Here is a 21,078-nt window from a genome sequence, read left to right on the forward strand (position 1 = left end):
GCCTCACGCCCTCGCCTTTTAAAACATTGGTACTATGTATCGAATTTGATGGGATAATTTTTTTTTTTCTTCTTTTTTTTGGTTTAATCATATGGTATCCGAAGTCCATTGGCCCGACTAATTAATCGAGATTCACGACTTCTCAGGACTCCAATGTGAAACTTTGATTAAGGGTGAAGAAATCTCAACCATCCCACCACACCCCTTGATGATGAATACATAACAAGCCGAATAGGTAACCAGTCGTTGGTCCAGCCTTCATGGGCCACGAAACTTTAACTTTGTAGGGATAGAAGAATTAGCCCAAATAGCCTCCAATGTATGCCAAAATTTTACTGTATAGCCAGTTTTCGGACTGGTTAATCAAAAATAGCCAGCGTTTACCAAGTCAATGAAAAATAGCCACCGTTTTGCTGCAATAGAGACCGGTCCAGCATAATATACTGGAGTTTGGTGCACTTGTGTATGAACTCCAGCATATTATGCTGGACCGGTATACTTTGCTGGCTCCAGTATACTATACTGGAGTCTGGAGCACTGGTGCTCCAAACTCCAGTATATTATACTGGACCATTATACTTGCTGGAACTCCAGTATATTATACTGGAGTTCCAGTGTACTTATGCTGGAGTATGCTGGAACTCCAGCATAATATACTGGAGTATTTTTCGGGTTTTGAACAGTATTTTCGCTCAGATTTATCTTTACATAAAAAGTGGCTAAATTTCGATTACTTTTAAAATTGGGCTATTTTTGAACGACCAGTTGTAAATCTGGCTATTTTTAAAAATATCCCCTAAGGTATCTCTAAACTGCAGAAGCCCATCGCAAGACTTCAATGGGCTAACAAAACTAGATAGGTTATGGTGCTGTGCACATTGTTGTTTGTGCTATTTTTCACTGCTATCACAAAGGTTTTAGCTAAGAAGATATTTTCATTCTAGTGACAAGGTCAAGCACTTAACACGACATGATCACGGAAAAGGAAGCAGCACAATCTAATTAATGTTCAAAACATATTAATGTTTCATAAAAAAAGTTTTAGAAGATTAGGTGCTATCAACTACCTCTATGTCTCGACTATCATAAAAGTAGCTTGATTCTCATTGAAATGAGAAACTAATTTTAATTACATAATAGAGATGCCTCCGAATTTAACCAAATTATTCACTACAAATAAGCAAAGAGAGGTACTATTTGCGAACTTTCAAAGGTACTTGCATCACTTGCGACCAGGGGTGACAATTGTTGGTATTATTATACTTCATAATGCAAATCCAAAGATTTTTTTGTGATCCCTTTTTCTTCTTTACGTCTTTGTCTTTTGTGAAAGACAACGTGTCTCTCGTTGGTTGTGAAAAGTCTTTTCCTTCTCTACTTCTTTATTTTTTGTGAAAGACAAAGTGTCCATCATTGGTTGTGGAAAGTCTTTTTCTTCTTCTTATATTGAATTGCTCTTTGTTAGGCTCGTAACGAGCTAGAAAAAGGGAGTGGTCTCTAAATAGTTAATTAAATTCTCATTTTAATATTTTTGAAATTATAAATTTCCTTCAACTTAACTAGCAAAACTTGAACTTTACAGAATAATAATAAGGTTGACTCTGCTGGTTGCAGATCGTCTCATAAGATGCAACTTACCTAAGTCCCCATATCAACCACGCTGCTGGACCTACAAAGCCACTAGACATACATGCGCTTGTACAATAAAATGTACAGCAAGTGTAGTATGAGTACGAAAACAACACGTACCTAGTAAGTATCCAGTCTAATCTCGAAGAAGTAGTGACGAGAGGTCGACTCCGACACTTACTATGGCCAACAATAATATACCAATAATATGATAAATTATGGATTTTTATAAGACGACTGCAAACTCAATAACATGCAATAGGTAAACAATTCTTTTGTTAATAGGAGATTTCCAAATTTATTTTTCTTCTTTTAACAATTTATATCTCCGGCCAATGAGACCACATCAAATATCAATAATTCTTAAACAATCAATTAAGTCATGCGCAAATCATGTTGAGGTCGTACGGCCCGATCCAACATAATTTAAACTGTGCACTGCCAGAGGGTCGAACGGCGCGAACCATAGATGCATCTATTTAATCTACCGAAGCGTTCGGCCCGTTCCACTAATAGAAAACACAATTAAACAGTCAACAAAGAATTCATCGAGGAGCAATTATCCAAGGAATGTAAATCCCCTTTTACCGGTCAAGAAAAACGAAGTTTAACCTCTTAAAAATTCATTTACCAAGTTCTGTATGATTTAAGCAATTTAAATTGACAATAAGGTTACAAATATCGCAAGTATAGCATGCTCTTGGGTCCTAGACTACCTGGATTTAAGCATAATAGTAGCTACGCACGGACTCTCGTCACCTCGTGCGTACGTATACCCCCCCCCCCCCCTCCAAATAGAAGCACATATTAAATTATTTCACCTATGGGGTTAATTCCCTCTTACAAGGTTAGAAATGAGACTTACCTCGCTCCGAAATTCCATAATCGGCTCCCAAGCCCTTCCGACAACTCAAACCGATGCCAACGCTCCAAAACTAGTCAATAGATGAGTAAATCCATAAATATGTACTCTAATATTCATTATAATCCTATTTACATCAATTTCCAATTCCGTTCGAAAAGACGATAAAAATCACCCTCGGGCCCATGTGCCCGGATTTCGAAAAAAATTGAAAAATAAACTTTACCTATAATCACACGAACTCAGATATATAATTTATTTCCAATTTCATGTCCAAATTCGTGGTCAAAATGCAAAAATACCAATTTCTAGGTTTTCCTTCAAAATCTCAAAATTTCTACAATTTTTCATGTCTAAATCCATATATAAACCTTGTATTTAACTCAAAACTAGTAGAAATCACTTACCTCTTGATGATGATGGAACCCCTTTCAAATGCTCTCAAAAATCGCCTAAGACCAAGTGGAAAATGAGGGAAACGGGCTAAGTATCGGAATAAAAAGCCCTTGGCTGCAAAGCCAAGTTGTCCCTGCTCAGTTTCTTCGCAATTGCGAAGGGGGCAGCATCGCAAAAGCGATTGTTTTCCTCGCAAATGCGATCTTTCCCCTCAGCTCCTAGGTTCGCAAATACGAACCTACCTCGCAAATGCGATTGTCTCATTTGCAACCAATACCTCGCAAATGCGATCATACTAGAACCAGAAATTCCAACTTCTTCACAAAACACTCTGAAGCTACTCCGAAACTCACTCGAGCCCCCGGGGCTCCAAACCAAACACCTACACAAGTCTAAAAACATAATACGAACTTGCTCGAGACCTCAAATCACATCAAACAAAGTCGAATTCATGAATCACACCACAATTCAAGCTTAATGAACTTTAGAACTTCAAACTTCCACATTCGATGCCGAAACCTATCAAATCACGTCTGTTTGACCTCAAAATTTGCACACAAGTCACATTCGACATTACGGACCTACTCCAACTTCCGGAATCAGAATCCGACCTTAATATCAAAAAGTATACTTCCGGTCAAACTTCACAAAAACCTTCAAATTTCTAACTTTCGCCAAATGATCCCAAAATGACCTACAGACCTCCGAATCCACTTCCGGATGCGCTTCTATTACCAAAATCACCATACGGATCTATTTCCGGACTCGGAATCTCAAACGGACATCGATAATATTGAAATGCACTTCAACCCAAATTTATGAGATTTCCTCCAAAATGCCAACTTCCAAAAATAGGTGCCGTAACGCTCCCGAGTCATCCAAAGCGATCCGGACATACGCCCAAGTCCAAAATCATCATACGAACCTGTTTGAACCTTCAAATACCGATTCCGGGGTCGTTTACCCAAAAATCAAACCTTAGTCCATTCTTCCAACTTAAAAGCTTCTGAAATGAGAATTTTTCTTTCCAAATCAACTTCGAACTTCCCGAATTCAATTCCGACCACGCGTACAAGTCATAATACCTGAAGTGAAGCTACTCATGGCCTCAAATCGCCTAACGTCGCGCTAAAGCTCAAAACGACCGGTCGGGTCGTTACAAGTTAACATTCTAAGTTATATAGTGAAAGTTTAGTGATATTTTCTTTAAAAAAATTTGCTTAGTATTTTTTCTGCAATAAGGTTATAAATTTGATGTCCTTTGTGCAATTAATCCTAAAATTTGAATACCTATGTACTTGCAATACATTGTTCCAAAAACAAAAAGGATAAAGCTGTAAAGCTTCTAATTGGAGCAATTTTACGAGGAAGACCGCTAACAAAAAATAACAACAAAAAAGGCAAAAAAAAAAAAAAAAAAAAAAAAAAAACGCGGACAATCGGTGTTCGGTTTGTGCAATTTCAAAGCTTAAACAGAAACTCTACCCCCTCCATTATTTTTTTTCTTGGCTGTGCAACAAAACCGCGTATTTGTTCTCCTTTTCCACTATCATTTTTCTGATTCTCTTTCTTCAGGTACATTTTACTAGTACTTTTCTCTGCTTCATTTTTTTAATTAAATAATTTCTCTTTTCCATTTGACTTGATTTTTTAGAGATTCGCTGTTCTTGCTGGGTTTCTCGGCTTGAGCGGTGAATTTCTTTTTGTAGAAATTTCCCAGGCCTGTATCCAGTTTTCTTTTATTTTTTCCCTTTTCTATCAAATCTATCATATGATCTCGACTAGTTTGAAGGTGAGATATAGTTGTTATTGTTCTTTTATTGGATTATCTTGCTTTTGCTCGTATATTATGACTAAACCCAAATTGTGAAATTGGTGGTTATTTTGATTTCTGGAATAAGGATAAGGATCTCACCTTTATTCATATAATTTCTAACCCCAAATTGTGAAATTGGTGTTTTATTTGGATTTGGCGAATAAAGATCTTACCTTTATTCATATAATTAACCCCAAACCGTGAAATTAGTTTTTTATTTTGATTTTCTAAATATAGATGTTACCTTTATTCATACAACGAAGTTCAACTAATTTGGGACCCGATTGAGAGTAGGAGTTTTGTTTTCTAATGTAGGAATATTGTCGTTGTATAAAATGGGAGAGCATTTGGTGGTGAATGATGACCGGGTTGTGAACCCAGATGGAGGAGAAACGGTTCAAATTGCCGTTGAGAATAGGAAGAAGCCAGAAGTGGAAGGACCCTCTTCTTCAAAGACTGGAAAGGAGAAAGAATTGGCCGTGGAAGAAGAAGAAGAAGAAGCTAATGAGGAGGTTCCATTAATTGGGAATGCAGAGTGCCGCATTTGCCAAGACGAAGATTCCTTGAACAATTTGGAGAGCCCTTGTGCTTGCAGTGGAAGTCTCAAGGTGAATTTCTATTTTCACTCCCGTTATCTTTGTTGTTAGCAAATTTAGATATTCTCTTATTGAGTCGCAAAAATATTCATACACTCATATACCCATGCACACCTTACATTTTAGTTGTTTTCTTAAAATTCCCTTTTCCTAATTGTTCCATCTCTTGTCTTCCATAAATTGTACATTAGAAGTCAGCTTTTACTTTTTGTCTTGAGTTAGGATCTTTCTCCTGGTGAACTGTATGTCCACAATTAATTCATAGGCTGCCCAAATTCCCTTGTGTGCTATCCTCCGGGTGATGGTGGTCTTGTCCGTTCTTAGGATTGCTTAGTTATGTCTCCATGGTGCCTCATTGGTAGAGGCAGACCTATGTGTAACCTTGAGGGGTCACCGAACCCCGTAAACTTTGGCAGAAATCTTGTATATGTATATGCGTATACCTTGAAAATGGTTAATTTAAATCACTTGGCACCCTGAACACTAAAAACCTTTAGGGGGCTCTGTTTGAGCAGAATATTGGTGCCCCCGTCGTGTTAAAATCCTGGGTCCGCCTCTGCTCATTGGTGATCTCATCCATGTTTTAGGTGATTATGCGGAGCCCCTAAAACAACCTTTCTTCCCTTAGATTATCCGGTTGCACAAGTCTCAGTTTTGCTGTTTTCATTTATTGTACTGATAGAGCGTGCGATTTATTACAGTTGTTAGGTATTTCAAATTCTTGCTCTACAGTTTTTCCGCCTTATTCCTTTCTTTAATTGTTCTGCTTTTCTTTTAATGTATGAGTAGTTTGTCTAAGTGCTAATGTTTTTAGCAAATGCAATTGACCTGCAGTATGCACATCGGAAATGTGTTCAACACTGGTGCAATGAGAAGGGTGACATTACTTGTGAGATTTGCCATCAGGTATGTCTCTGTTCTAGTTGATTTGCACAATATTGCATATTATGAGATAGGTGAAAAGACTTGTTTATTAAATAAGCATGTTTTCATCATATGCCAAAAAAGGAAAAAAACCAAAGAGAAAGTAAAAAATTTCCTGCTTTTGTCACCATACGTTAATATTTGTTCTTTTCGTTAAGTTGTTCAATGGAAAAGAAATGGTTCCTTCTAGCACATGGAACTGAATCACGGTACTCAATGTGATATGTTTTGTGATATGAATTCTTTTTTCTTTCTCAAAGAAAAAAGTTTCATTTTGTGATATGAGCACATATGTCAATGAGGATGTTCTTGCAAATTACCTCAATGTCTCACTAGACTTTAAGCTTTGGAAGCTTTTTACTTGTCTAAAATTTCAACATTACAATCATGATTTTGATGTATTACATACATATGCATGAATGCAAGATTCGAATTTCTTTATTGTAGATAGGATCAATGCTTAGGTTTGTCAAGTCAATGTTTTTGTATTCACCTATAGTCGTTCTCTTCTCTTTTGTAAGCCTCTTGGGGCTATATGTAGTTCGCCATCTGATCATCAGTAATTACAGATTCTGGGAACTTGGGATTGAGCTTGATGCTTTTAGTTTGTTGCATTTTCTATTGATCTTCCATCTTACTATATCGTATAATAACTTCTCATTTTTATTTTCAACATGCAGCCATACCAACCTGGTTACACTGCCCCTCCTCGAGCTCAGCCAGAGGAGACTATTATAGATATTGGGTGAGTTTACTTTCTTAACTGGTTATTTCTTTTGTTAATTTTCTCTTAAGTCTTCCCTTTTATGTTAGCTTTTCAAATAGTGTTGTTAAAGGCATGCTTGAGTATTGTAATGAGGCACAACACTCTGCTGAGCATTTTGCTAGGACAGGCATACTTCACTAAGGCACCGAGGCGCGGAGGCATTCACCTACAACAACACCAACCAGCCAACACTTTTAATTGGGAAAAGGGGCAAATGATTTGCTCTGTACTATTCGAAATTGAGTAACTTTGTCGTCCATTGGACTTTTGGTCTAATATTTTTCCTGCCACTAGGAAAAGGTTTCTTTTCGCGCTTGACCCCAAATGGAGCCCCAAACCCGAGGGCAATTTTAAACCATAGTCAAAAATTGAGGGGTAAATTTGGATCTTTTTTCCTCAAAGAATTTGGGCATGCGGAGTCCATTCATTTCACGCTGTAGTTCCATCAATGTCAAGTACGAGACTATTTGCTATATGCAAGGTCATGAATTGAGCAAAAGTCTAATGGAGGGTAAAATTGAGCAATTTCAGATAGTACAATGGCAAATTTGGACCTTTTTCCTTTATAAATTAGGTTAGTTTGGGAATATCATGGTTGGTATCTCAAAAGGGTCACCTCTAAATAAGTATGGCAATTAAAATACTGCAGTAATTGTTAAGAGAACAATTCAAAGAGAAAAGAATATGTAATATGTGATACCAATGAGAGTCATCACTATCAGGCCATTAAGGAGGAGGAGGTTATGGGAACTGGAAGTTCAGTAAGAAAACTAGTCATTAAATCTGAGTACACTAATCTGCATATTTAGGGTGGTTTTTGAACTTGATTGACGTGCTTTTGCGTATTTTTCACTTAATCAAAGTTATTCCAATTCCTCTGCATACATAGTTGTTATTTTTACTTATAGGTTTTTCATCTTATATATCTGTATATGTATATTTAAAGATGTAAGATATAACTTTTAGTTTTTCTTCACTTACGGCTCATTTTAATTGCAGTTGCACGTAAAGCTCCAAAGCATGCTTCGCCTTTAACAATACTGTGTACAATTTAGATGAATCATGGTCATTGTGTTATATTGTTTCCTATTTGTTTTTTTTCTTTTCAAATATTAGTTAAGTGGTGGCGTTGGTAATGAAGATTCAGCATTTTTACTTCGTAGTTCATTAGCTATTTTGTTGCCTCACTGTTGTGCAGGGGAGGATGGCAAATCGCTGGGACCCCTCTTGATTTACATGATCCTCGCTTTTTGGCGATTAGAGAGGCTGAACGTCAACTTTTGGAAGCTGAATATGATGATTATAATGCCACAAATGCAAGTGGCGTTGCATTCTGCCGTTCTGCTGCTCTAATTGTAAGCATTTACTGCTATTTGTCCCAGAGAAAAGCTAGAATTCTGAGCCTCTACCACTTCTCTCATTGCCTCAGTCAAGCTTGATTCACCTTGTAGGAGCTAAGTTGCTCGGACTCTTTACTTTTGGTTCCGCACACGTGTTGACACGACGTGGGTGTGGTTTTGGGATCCGTAGCGGATCTGGTCAACCGATTTTGGGTACTTTGACCAAAATTAACGGAGAAAGTTGGGATAGATCCAATGATTTCTGAAATCAATACAAAAGCTAGGGTAAAATTGAAGAAAATGGAATACCTTGCATATAACCTTTTCCTTTTATCTCCTTCTCGGATTCTCCTCTTGATCAATATTTTCTCCTTCTCAAAACACCTTCTAAGTTTTCCCCATAATGTTTAACTCTATTTTTAGATATTTGAATTTTTTTTAGCCGAATCCCCGCGCCCCTACCTGGATCCGTACCCCCTACTCTTAAAATTTAGACCACGAAGGATCGGACCTCTAGATCTGCACCCGAATCTGAGCAACTTAGTGTAGGAGTGGGTAAATACCTCTTAGTCACTTCCACTCCAAAGAACAATTATAATCCAAAATGCTGAGTTTTTAAAACTATTCTTGTAGGTAAACGAGAATTTTTAGGGACACAGATGTTGCTTCTTCCACTATGCTTATTCATTTATCTAAAGGTTTCCTTTATTTCTATATTTCAATAGGCTCTGAAGAAAATGTGAATGTAGAAACAGTTTCTTAAATTTCCATGATGTGGATGATATCTGAAAATGTACCTTTATGTCATTATTTGGTTAGAGTTGGAGCTGGTGTCTACAAAGACACAGTTATTTATTAAAGTTGCAATTAATACTGATGATCCACATAATTTTTTGACTGGCAGTTAATGGCTTTTCTGCTCTTGCGCCATGCATTACCTGTAGCAGATGCAGACGGAGACGACGAAGATCCATCTGCTTTCTTCTCGGTAATTTTGGATATCCATATGTGCTATTTTCTTCTATCTGTTTCTCGTAAAAAGATTTCTTATTAATGCTGGAAACTATATGTCCAATCAATGTGTGGTCTTGCAGCTTTTCTTGCTTCGGTTAATTGGCTTTCTTTTACCGTGCTACATCATGGTCTGGGCCATCAGCATTTTGCAGCAGCGCAGGCAAAGAGAGGTTGATGTTAGTTCTGCTGTTTGAATATTTTGCTGTAAATTTGCCAAAATACTTAAAATAAGCGTCGTGTATGTTTCTTTACTTACAATTGATCGTAAAGCTAGTGTTCATGGTTTGGTGAAGCAGGAGGCAGCAGCATTAGCAACAGCACAATTTGCATTTGTGGTACAATCTGGGCAGTCAACAGGTGTACAGTTTGCCATGGCATCAGCTACACCCTCTGTCCCTGCATCAACGGAGTCATCTGTGCCTGCGCCGATGGATCGTGTTTAAATGATAAAAAGTTGTAACATGTGCATAACCAGTTCCTGTTACGAAGGGTTCCAGCAACCGGCCTCGTCTTTTAACCCTAAATGCTGCATTCTGTTTTGTAAGTAGTATTATGGATAATAGCAGCATACTGATGTTTCAAGAACCAACAATTTTTACCAAGCTGTATATTACATTCTTTTGATCTTGGCATGTGTAACTATAACATTTAGTACAATCTTCACATCTGGATAAGACCAGTTTTGTAACATACTGTATGTCTTATAGGGACCCCTGGCTTTTCATGTCAGCTAAAAACTCGCCATCTCGAATTTATTTCAAATTACTGTTGAATATTTATTTTTAAGGTTTTGTAGAAAGATCAACACTATTAGATGCATATATAGATGAACATTCTTGTATCCACGTTAATAGGAATCCTTTCCCCTTTGTACAATTTATATATATTTGGCCGAATTAACTTAAAGTGAAAAAGTGTTTTTCTTGAACTATTGATTTGGTAAACATTCTGTTTGCAGTGTCCCACTGTGTCTTTCAAAATTTAAGCTTTAACAAAGAGTTGTCTTTGTGAGCCCACACAACTTAAAGTTCGTTATTCTCCAGCGATATGTTACCAATTACATCATTATGTCTATACGAGATCTTTGTTAGCAGATAAGGTGTAATTTCATGTATGATTTCAACTTTTGGCTATTTTATGGCTTAACCATGCTATTTTATAAGTTCAAAATTGTTTTTTATTTTTTATTTTTTTTGAATGCTAGTGGAATGTCATATGCTCTATTTAGTTACGGTACCAAAACAAAACAATGCACAAATTCTTGATTTATTTCTTCGTAGATGACGTCCAAACTCCTAAGCAGTAAAAATCTCGAATAATCTCCAGAGCAGAATGAATTCTAAGCATCAAATTTCCCATTTGGATGCAGTCTTCTACAAATGAACTTTTGTCTTTAGCTCTTTTTACGTATAATAAATAAATAAATAAAGTTAGCTCCTTAGGACATAGGACGAAATCATGAAACACCACATCAAGATTCTCATGGCCAAACCTTAGCTTTAGAGTATCTGATAAGTACGTCTAACTTTATATTAGCATGTACGATAACACCGGCAAATTAACAGAGTTCCCTCCAATACCGAATCACTACTTTATTTGGAGGAGAAATTAAAGGGTTTAGAGTGTTCTACCTTGGTTGGACAATTGTTAGCTTTGAGGTTAAGTTATGCTCGATGTTCATTTTTGTTTTTTAATATGATATAACCTTTTCTTGATATGTACGAGTCACTCTACAATCTAGTACCGAGCACAATTATGCTTACGGTTCAACAAAACTCAATAGTTTTGGCTTAAATCCTATATTTGTGTTAAAACATCTACTTAATATATATTAAAATATATCGAGAACCCAATAATCTTCATGTCATTGTAATTTTGTAAATACTACAGAGGAACTCCATATACTATGTTGCAAGAGAAAATGTGTGCGTATGTGTGTATTAACTATAAAAAGAATAGAAACCCAAAATATTTTTCATGGTTGTATAAGTTTGACAATTTCACTGTTAAGATACAATCCATTGGCACAGTGCAATTGAATAAAGTATCAGATCCTACGCTTTAGAATAATGTTCCAACTTGCATGTGATTTTCTAATATTATACACGAGATCAAAGCATAATAAAGAAAAAAGTGGTCTGCCTGGTTAAACGAGAAAAAGAAAAGAAAATAATTTCAAATTTTAAGAGAAAGCTACACTTGGATGGGATTTATTTGAATAGGGAATACTGGGCCTGTCAACCAAAATAAAGAGCAAAAGAAAAGCATAAAGAAACACATTTAGCACAAGAAACCAAGACTGCTGTTTTTGCTGCATAGAGAAGAGAGCTTGGAATTCTAAAGTGAGATTTTCCTGATGGCATAAAGCTAGTGTTTGGTTTTTTTTAGGGGAATAAAATGTTCTACTCCCCCACATTTCTTTTTTTTTTTTTTTTTTTTTGTTTCACATTTTGCTTTACCAATCTTGTAGTTTGGCTGCTTAATCTCACCAAAAAGACTTTCTTCCTTAATACCTAAGTAAGCTTTGATTAGCAAATATAGCATGTACACTCAAGAACATCATAATTAAGAGTTTAACTTTTATATACCGACAACGCAAAGAGCTTTTGTACTAGTACATTGTCTAAAAATAAGTACGGTGACGGTTTATAATAACTGTAATTAGAAACGTGACAAATTGGGTTGGCAACCTACTATGATAGCTTAAATTACACTTAGAGTATAAAAGATCTTTACAAAGTCAGTATATAAAAGTTAAACACAATTATTAATTGGAATTCCAGTCTATGTTGCTCGGACTCTTCGAAAATGTTACTGAGTGCGTGTCGGATCCTCCAAAAATAGTGTATTTTTGGAGGATCCGACACGGGTGCGGCATCATTTTGGAGAGTCCGCGCAACATAGATTCCAGTGGCATTTACATGTAAGCACAGTGAGATGATGTGGCATGCATGTGACCAAATTGGTCTTTGTTTAGAAGAGAAAGGCAAGGCTAATGATAGAGACATATGGAAACAAGTGAAAAAATATGCTTAGCTTCTCAAAGATGTTGTTCCAAGGCCTTTATTCACCCCTAGTCATACCTATTCCTTTTATAACAGCCTTAATTTGCTTCATCTGTACATATTATGATTAGGGTGAATCTAAACTCCTTGACAGATTCTGGGCCCCTCCTGTTTTATTCTTTCCAAATCCTATAAGAAATAAACCAGATATCTACAGAAATAGTCACAAAAGAAAAAAAATCTTATTGATGATATAAATGCTATTCTATTTTCTCCCAAAGACCAGAAGAAACCATGATTTTTACTAGTCAAAAGCCATTTGTGCTCCTTATTTGCATAGGACTATTAGCAGTATTTCCAGAAAAATCTTCTTCTATAACAAGTTCACAGCTTGTTTTGAGATGGAGCAGTAGACAGCAGGAGCTAATGTCAAGGAGTCAGCGTGTGCTCGCGGGGTTAGTCACAAAAGAATTGAACACTACAAATGTTAAACCAGCAGCAGTAAGCAAAACATTTGATCCCAATCGCTCGAGCAAACGAAGAGTTAGAAAAGGATCAGATCCTATTCACAATAGGTCCTGATAAAACAAAGTCTGTTTTACTTCAATATGGTAATTATATGTTTGCTGAGCTTCACATTTGGACAAGTTATGTGTTGTTCTTGTCTATCTTTAAAGTTTTGATATAGAGACATTTGTACATAGTCAAGGCTCAGGATGGCTTAAATAGGCAAACTCTCTGAAAAACCAAAAAACCATTTCCTCTTTCTCCTTTTAGACATTTCATATTTTGATCAGTTTGAATTCATTTTGTTTTCTCTTTGTCTGACAAATCAGTTTGAATTCATTGGTTTCTTTGAGATGTAATGATTTTTATCTTTTCCTCTTTCTTCTCTAACATTGAATTCTTTCTTTAACCATAGAAGTAGGTTATCATGAATTTTCTTTGAGCACTCTAAAGTATAATCATGAGTGAGATGATGATCAGTTTACTTCCAATATGGTTACTCAAGTGGCATACAAAAGCCTAAAAAATAGTTTGAATTTCCAGAATCCTCACTTACACCTGATGAATACAAGCAGTGTGGAGACACCTGAAATCCAAAACTGAAAAGGTATTTTAAAAATTTTATGGTATGAAATTATAGTCTACATAATGTGAATTATAAGTTAAGAGTATTCATTCAGTAGAGTAGCCTTAAAGGAAGCAAGCCAATTCTTCTTTCGTGTGTAGTGCTTTGCTTTCGATAAGGATATTTTTCTTTTCCTAAGCTCACAAGCAATTTCATCCGGGTAAATTCCAGTATAACTATTTAATAAAATAATTACCACTAATCATCAGAGGAAATAATATGGTGTCATCACACACGGTTTTGCAAAAAAAAAAACCTTATATTAATATATTTTTATTTAAAAAAGTTAATTGTATATATATTAGAAGTCAACATCTTTTGTGTTGGTAAAAATACAATTACAGTTGAAAAATAAAATGAAAAAAATAAAATATCTTCAGGTTGATGTGGAAATATCTCGTTCTCTTCAAGGAGATTCAAGCCCATTGCAGCAAAGTCGTCACTGGTCCAGCAGTAATCATCTTGACTTATCTTCCCCAGGATACAACAATCAGATCACGTCGTATATATGACTCGAACAAACTCTGGACAAGTTGTTGAGTCCAAAGCTCCACCAAGATGAACACCTTCCTTCGACAAAACTTAAAAAACTCTCTTCTTCTTTTTTCACAACTTTAACCTCACTTTATTAAAACACTCTACAATTATTTGCCACCCCACATTATGGAAGAAAGACTCCTAATTATAGGTTAGGAATTCTTCCTTGAATTAAATTGGAAGAAAGTGGGGTAATAAGTTATGAAATTATGGATAACATGGGATAATGGTTAAATTATTATGTAATTAGTGGTATAACATGGGAGATGAGTTACAAAAGAGTTATGGTCATTTTCTACATCATGGAGTAGCGGGAGTTATGGCATATTTTATTGTAATAATAAAATGCTATTATACTAACATTCTCCCACTCATTTTAATATTAAAATAAGAGAGTTTACCCGTTGAAGGGAGACTATCATGCATAATGAAGGTGTGCTCTGGATTGAACCTCCGCTTAGCAAAACAACGATTTTTACTCTAGAGTCAGTAGTGGTCTCAGACCTGAACTATCACTGCTTTAGGGAAATAATTATCACTGCTTACACATCGTCACGCCCCGACCTCGGGGAGAGCGACCGACGCTCAATCGAGATAACCTGGCCGAGCAAGCCTGCTAGATTGTCTTCTACCGAACTTACTCATAAATAAAGAGACGCTCAATCTCACTAATTAAATCCAAGAGGATTCATGAACCACACTAATTCCATTGACATTAGATCCTTCATTTTAAAATCTCAAAATACATACACTTTCATAGTTGAAGTGAAACAAGTGATTCAAATACTACAAGACTGGTTTGACATTCCCAACATGATATTCAACCCACAATGTGTCTACGGAGTCTCTAATAGATACAAAAGACTACAATGATAGTGCCGGCAACAAGGCTCCGGTTATACCTCAAAATATAATACACACGGAACAAAATGCACGACCCCGAAATGAAGTGTGGCTGACCAAGTCGGCTGGGAAGAGAGTGTACCGCTATCACTGGTCAATGCCTCCCGCTGTGGAACCACCTGCACCCATTAAATATGAAGCGTCCCTGGTAAAAGGGACGTTAGTACATGTCGAATAGTACTAGTATGAACACCAAAGCACCTATTCAAGGACTTGGAAATACAACATGAATATGATGAATCATGGTAACAATAAAAGAGGCTTAGCCGTTTAAGTCAAGGCAAATTTATTAAGAGCTTCCAATAATATTTATAAATTTTAAGTCGGGGATCCTCTGCAACCACCTTTACACAAAGAGGCCCTGCCGCCTCACCCCAATGTATGCGGGTGGAGGTGCAATCACAATACCATAAACTCTACACAAAGCAGCCCTGCCGCCTCACCCCAATATATGCGGGTGGAGGTGCAATCACGATACCATAAACTATACAAAGCGGCCCTGCCGCCTCACCCCAATGTATGCAGGTGGAGGTGAAATCACGATACCATAAACTCTACACAAAGTGGCCCTGCCGCCTCACCCCAATGTATGCGGGTGGAGTGTAATCACAATACCACAACTTGACACAAAGCGGCCTTGCCGCCTCACCCCAATGTATGCGGGTGGAGATGTAATCACAATACCACAATTCTACACAAAGCGGCCCTGCCGCCTCACCCCAATATATGCGGGTGGAGGTGTATTTCACAATGCCACACTTCGGATTCCAAAAACAAAAATAGTTTGTACAAAAGAGTTCTCTTCCAATCAACCATTTGGCACCTTTGGCCTTTGCAATTGTAAGTTCATAAGGTTTCATTATATGAGAAATAAGTATTTGATCACATTAATTTCATACAAGGTTTTCTTCCCAAAAGGGGTATAATATAATTCAGTAACAATAGAAAAGTTTTAACCCATGAGTGTTCGGATACGTTATGCAAATTGAGAATCAATTTAATAGCTTGAACATCCCACCTCAACAGTATTTCAAGTTGGACTACACATGGTGGAGTTTTGCAAGGATTCGGGAATTCTGATACTAGAATAAGAGTTTAGCCTTCATACCTCGAAAGAGCTTTCTCTGGTGTAACAATAACGTCCCGGCACTTCTAACGATGTTAATCTATAGAAGAGGAGAGAATTACCGGCATGATTAGAGGAATTCGTATGGCAAGAGTTGCTACATTGATGACCCAACCTTCCCTCAACTAATTCAAGAACAAAACCACCCAAGATGGTTCAACAACTTTCCCACAGTCTCTATTAGCTCATGCATGTGATAAATCTACCCTCATCACCCATAATCAAACAAAAACCGAAATTAAAGAATTGGGGGGAAGAAATTCTTACCTTGTTGAAGCCTTAGCAAGTTCCTTTTGATGAAATTCCAAGGTTTGATCAAAATTTTATTGGGGGACCTAAGTACTGTGCCCCTCCTCCCTCTCTCTCCCCCCAAATTTGTGAGTGGAAGCAGTTGTAATTTCAAACAAGAAATAAAGCCTATTTTGATTGGAGTTTAATAACTTATGTGTACCGAAAATATAAAGAAATTCTCACACTATCACTACTTTTTTTTTTAAATATAATTTCCCAGGTTATATGGGGAATTGTATTTCATCCAAAAGATAGTTCAAGGGGGGGGGGGGGATAAACCCCTTACCTCTATAATACAACACAAGGATTTAGTCTATCCTTCAAAAAAGGGCACTGGTAACCTATTCACATGCCAAACCAGAGAGGGGGAAAAAATTAACTAACAAAAAAGTTCGACTTGTCATATTTTGTTATGATACTAGGTATTTGATTTTTGTCTAGATGATAAGGCCCTTTACCACCTTTGGGCAGCTGCTGTGCCGAGAAGTAGAATCTACCATTTTGTGTGTTGGTAGCCATTTTTGCAAGCCAATCTGCCAGTTGGTTGGCCTCTCTATAACAGTGAGTAATGTGTACATTAGATTGGTGAAGCATCTGAGCGGTATCCGCTATAATCTTGTTCATCTTGTAGTTGTTTGCCTTCCTCTCCCTAAGCATATTTGCAATCAATAGAGAGTCCAACTCGATAGTGAAGGTTGTGTAGCCATTGTATATACCAATTTCCTTCGAACCATGCTGCATAAGCCTCTGCAAAATTGTGACTGCTTCTCTCTTAGTACCCCGCCCATGCCTGCCTTTCTATCTATCGTGTTGAAGCTACCATCTGTGTTCAGTTTGTATGATCGTTCCTCTGGTTTTTGCCAATTCACTATGATGACCTTGGGGACGGGGTGCAGTTTCATCAGAGTGTGACAAAAGTTGATCCAACACATTTTGAGTTTGCAATTTGGATAGACCTTGGAGATTACTGCTTCCACAGTCCAACAAACTTGTTGCTCCAATTTGTACAAACTAAATATTTTTCTGATTTTCATACCTGCAAGCACATGTTTTCTTCCAAAGTACCCAACATATAACAATAGGAATAATATGAAGAACAAGTTTATGTACATCATTAACAGAATTTTCTTGCCACCAAGAGTTTAACATATATCTAATAGGGTGTTGGTGATATTTAATACCAAGAGGGGAGCCAAATAATTTCCAAATATAACTGGCAGCCATACCTTCAATGAAGACATGATGTATTGTTTCATTTTTAGGACTTTCACAACAGTTATATTTAGAAATAATTTATTTTCCAAACTTTGTAATAATCTCATCAAATGGGAGCTTACATTTCAAAAGCCTCCAAGTAAGAAAAGAAATTTTAAAAGGGATACAAGAATGCCAAACCTTATTAAAAAATTATTGTTTAGGTTTGCTGGATCTTTGTTGGGATAAAAAAAATAATATCCCGCACAGGAATAATACCCACGACAAATAATAATAACACAAGAGAGTAACAACGACACCAAATATTTTAACGGGATAAAATACAATACCCCAGCAGAGCAATATTACCACTATAATATTACAACTTAGTAGTGTCAAGAGATTACTACAACTTCGAAAGAAATAACACTCTTTATTTTAAACACCTCACTACAATATTACTCCCACTCACTATTTATCTCATAGACTACAATCTGTGGATTACTCTTTCTAACTCTCTGTTGCTTCTCTCGATTTGGTGTGTCTGAAATGAGGAACGAGGCCTGCTATTTATAGCAAAACTTGCCAACTATTGGACCAATCAGAATGGTTTCTTTGCAATTTGCATTGCAATTTGTAACCGGCCAAAACAAGTTTTGGCAACTTGTTGCAACTTGGTTCTTGTTTCAGCCGTTATTGCAACAAGTTGCCATTGCAACTTGTTGTTATCTTCTTCATCTTTTTTAATTGCTTTTTGTTTTTTATTTTTTTTGTTTTGATTTGGCCCCACAAATCTCTCCCTTAATTTTGGTTTTTCTTCTTCATTCCAAGTCTTGATCTCAATCTCTGAAAATCTTCAAATTTGAGAGGCTTGGTAAAAATATCCGCAACATGTTCATGAGATTTCACATACTTGAGCTCAACTTCCTTCTTGGCAATGCTTTCTCTGATGAAGTGATACCTTGTATCAATATGCTTTCTTCGATCATGATACACTGGATTCTTCGCGAGTGCCTGTGCGGATTTGTTGTCAACAAAAATCTCTGTAGCTTCAATTTGTGGTAAATTGAGCTCCTTCAATAATCTTCTCAGCCAAATAGCATGACACGTACAAGATGTTGCTGCTACATATTCAGCTTCACAAGTCGAGAGAGTAACTATGGACTGTTTCTTTGAACTCCAAGAAATAACAGAATCACCCAAGAAAAACACAAAACCAGTTGTACTTTTTCTATCATCAATATCTCCCGCATAATCACTATCACAAAATTCCATAAGGTTGAAATCACTAGAAGAAGAATAAAATAACCCAAAGTCAATAGTACCTTTAAGGTAACAAAGAATTCTTCTAGTGACTTTCAAATGAGTGGAGGTAGGAGCTTCCATGAAGCGGCTTACTACTCCAACTGCAAAGAGTATATCTGGCCTGGTACAAGTCAAGTACCTCAAACTTCCCACAAGACTTTTGAAAAATGTGGGATCCACTTTTTCTCCTTCATCAAACTTGGACAATTTGCTCCCACTCTCCATCGGTGTGTTCACGGGGTTGCAATCGAGCATGTTGAACTTCTTTAATATCTCTTTTGTATAGCTTTCTTGAGAGATAAAAATTCCATCCTCCATCTGCTTCACTTATAGGCCCAGGTAATATGACATGAGCCCTACGTCTGTCATCTCGAACTCACGGGACATATCTTTCTTAAAAGCTTCAAACAAACTTGGGTTATTGCCCGTGAAAATAAGATCATCAACATAAAGACAAACAAGTAAGCTATCTCCATTAGTATGAACTCTAAGGTAAAGAGCATATTCATGGAGACAACGAGTAAACCCATTGTCTTGAAAATATTTGTCGATGCAACTATTCCATGCTCGTGGGGCTTGCTTTAATCCATATAAAGCTTTCTTCAACCGCAAGACTTTATCTTCATGATTTTTGACCACGAAGCCCAATGGTTGTTCAACATAGACTTCTTCTTCAAGATAGCCATTCAAGAAGGCTGACTTGACATCTAGCTGATGGATCTTCCACTTTATTTGCGCTGCCAAAGAGATCAGCAAACGAATCGTCTCCATGCGGGCAACAGGTGCATAGACCTCTTCATAGTCAATGCCTTGCCTTTGCTTGTAGCCTTTAGCCACAAGTCGTGCCTTGTATTTCTCCACATCTCCATTAGCATTCTTCTTTATTTTGTATACCCATTTCACTCCAATTGTTCGATGACCCTTGGGAAGAGTTGTTAACTCCCAAGTGTTGTTCTTCTCTATTGACTCAATCTCCTCCTCCATGGCTTGTCTCCACTTTTTGTTTGTAACAGCTTCATCAAAGTACATTGGTTCACTGTCAGCAAAGAGACAACATAAAAAATCAAAATTAGTAACTTCTTCTGTGTCCTCATAGAGCTCTTGAATGCTCCTTGTCCTTTGCGGCTGTTCATTCGAACTTTCTTGAGAAGAGGGAGATACAACATTGGTTGGAGAAGGAGGTGGAGTTGTATCCTGCACAGGTTCCACGGTCTCTGGTTCTTCTTCATCACCAAAATATGGAAGAAAATCATATGAAGTTTCTTCCTGAGCTTCCCAATCCCATGCCAATTCTTCATCAAGTTCAACATCGCGACTTACCACCACCTTACCGCTGCTTGGGTTGTATAACTTGTAGCCTTTTGAACTCGTATCATAGCCAACAAACACATGCTTGACACTTCGATCGTCAAGCTTTGCTCTCCCTTGATGTGGCACATGAGCATAGGCTATGCTTCCAAAGATTCTCAAATGTTTGACACTTGGCTTTCTTCCACTCCATGCTTCTTGAGGGGTTTGATCTCTAACATTTCTTGTTGGAGACCTGTTGTTCAAATAAACTGCACAAGAAACAGCTTCGGCCCAAAATTCCTTGGGCATACTTTTAGCTTTCAACATACATCGAGCCATATTAAGAATCGTTCGATTCTTCCTCTCTGCAACTCCATTTTGTTGGGGGTGAATAAGGTACCGTTAGAGGGCGACGAATTCCATGAGACTGACAAAAGTCATTAAATTCGTTTGAAGTGAATTCGCCTCCTCTATCGGACCTTAGAGCTTTAATTTCATAGCCATTTTCTTTCTCCACAAGTACTTTGAAATTTTTAAAAGCAGCAAAAGCTTCAGATTTTTGGTTCAAGAAATAAACCCAAGTCTTTCTACTAAAATCATCAATGAAAAGCAGAAAGTATCTACTTTTACCAAAAGAAGGTGGATTGATTGGTCCACACACATCAGTGTGAACAAGCTGGAGCGGCTTGGTTGATCTTGACATGGCCTCCTTTGAAAAACTCCTCCTTGCATGTTTTCCAAGAAGACAAGCTTCACACAATTGATTGGGATGGTTGATTGATGGTATCCCATGCACCATGTTCGTTTCTCCCATTGTTTTGAGCGCTTCAAAATTCAAGTGCCCAAATCGCATGTGCCAACACCATGATTCATCTTGCACATTAGCCTTCAAACACTTTGCATCAATGTTTTAAGATTTAGAGAAAATAATCTATTCCACTTGAATCTACTA

General features: G+C 37.1%; 1 protein-coding gene across 3 annotated transcripts; it reads left to right on the forward strand.

Moving 5' to 3' along the window:
• The first annotated feature begins 4,359 nt into the window (after positions 1–4,359).
• LOC109241490 lies at positions 4,360–10,184 on the forward strand. 3 transcript variants are annotated; one of them, XM_019408227.1, is made up of 8 exons: positions 4,360–4,462; positions 5,019–5,311; positions 6,134–6,205; positions 6,904–6,968; positions 8,188–8,344; positions 9,234–9,317; positions 9,424–9,519; positions 9,640–10,184. In XM_019408227.1, exons 2-8 carry the CDS (start codon positions 5,039–5,041, stop codon positions 9,784–9,786), a joined length of 894 nt encoding a protein of 297 aa, XP_019263772.1. In that variant the 5' UTR covers positions 4,360–4,462; positions 5,019–5,038; the 3' UTR covers positions 9,787–10,184. The 3 variants fall into 3 exon arrangements, with proteins under 3 accessions (XP_019263772.1, XP_019263771.1, XP_019263773.1); XM_019408226.1 differs by lacking the exon at positions 4,360–4,462 and adding an exon at positions 4,479–4,679; XM_019408228.1 differs by lacking the exon at positions 4,360–4,462 and adding an exon at positions 4,479–4,679 and having other exon boundaries at positions 9,424–9,513.
• Positions 10,185–21,078: the final 10,894 nt, after the last annotated feature.

Source organism: Nicotiana attenuata, unplaced genomic scaffold (genome assembly GCF_001879085.1).
Source record: "Nicotiana attenuata strain UT unplaced genomic scaffold, NIATTr2, whole genome shotgun sequence".
Taxonomy (NCBI): domain Eukaryota; kingdom Viridiplantae; phylum Streptophyta; class Magnoliopsida; order Solanales; family Solanaceae; genus Nicotiana; species Nicotiana attenuata.

What these genes read in the sequence shown, in the direction of transcription:
- LOC109241490 (XM_019408227.1), top strand. Translation starts at nt 5,039, where the DNA reads ATGGGAGAGCATTTGGTGGTGAATGATGACCGGGTTGTGAACCCAGAT. An exon ending in GCCGTTCTGCTGCTCTAATT is followed by an intron (nt 8,345 to 9,233) that starts GTAAGCATTTAC and finishes TTTGACTGGCAG; the next exon opens with TTAATGGCTTTTCTGCTCTT. An exon ending in GCAGGCAAAGAGAGGTTGAT is followed by an intron (nt 9,520 to 9,639) that starts GTTAGTTCTGCT and finishes TTGGTGAAGCAG; the next exon opens with GAGGCAGCAGCATTAGCAAC.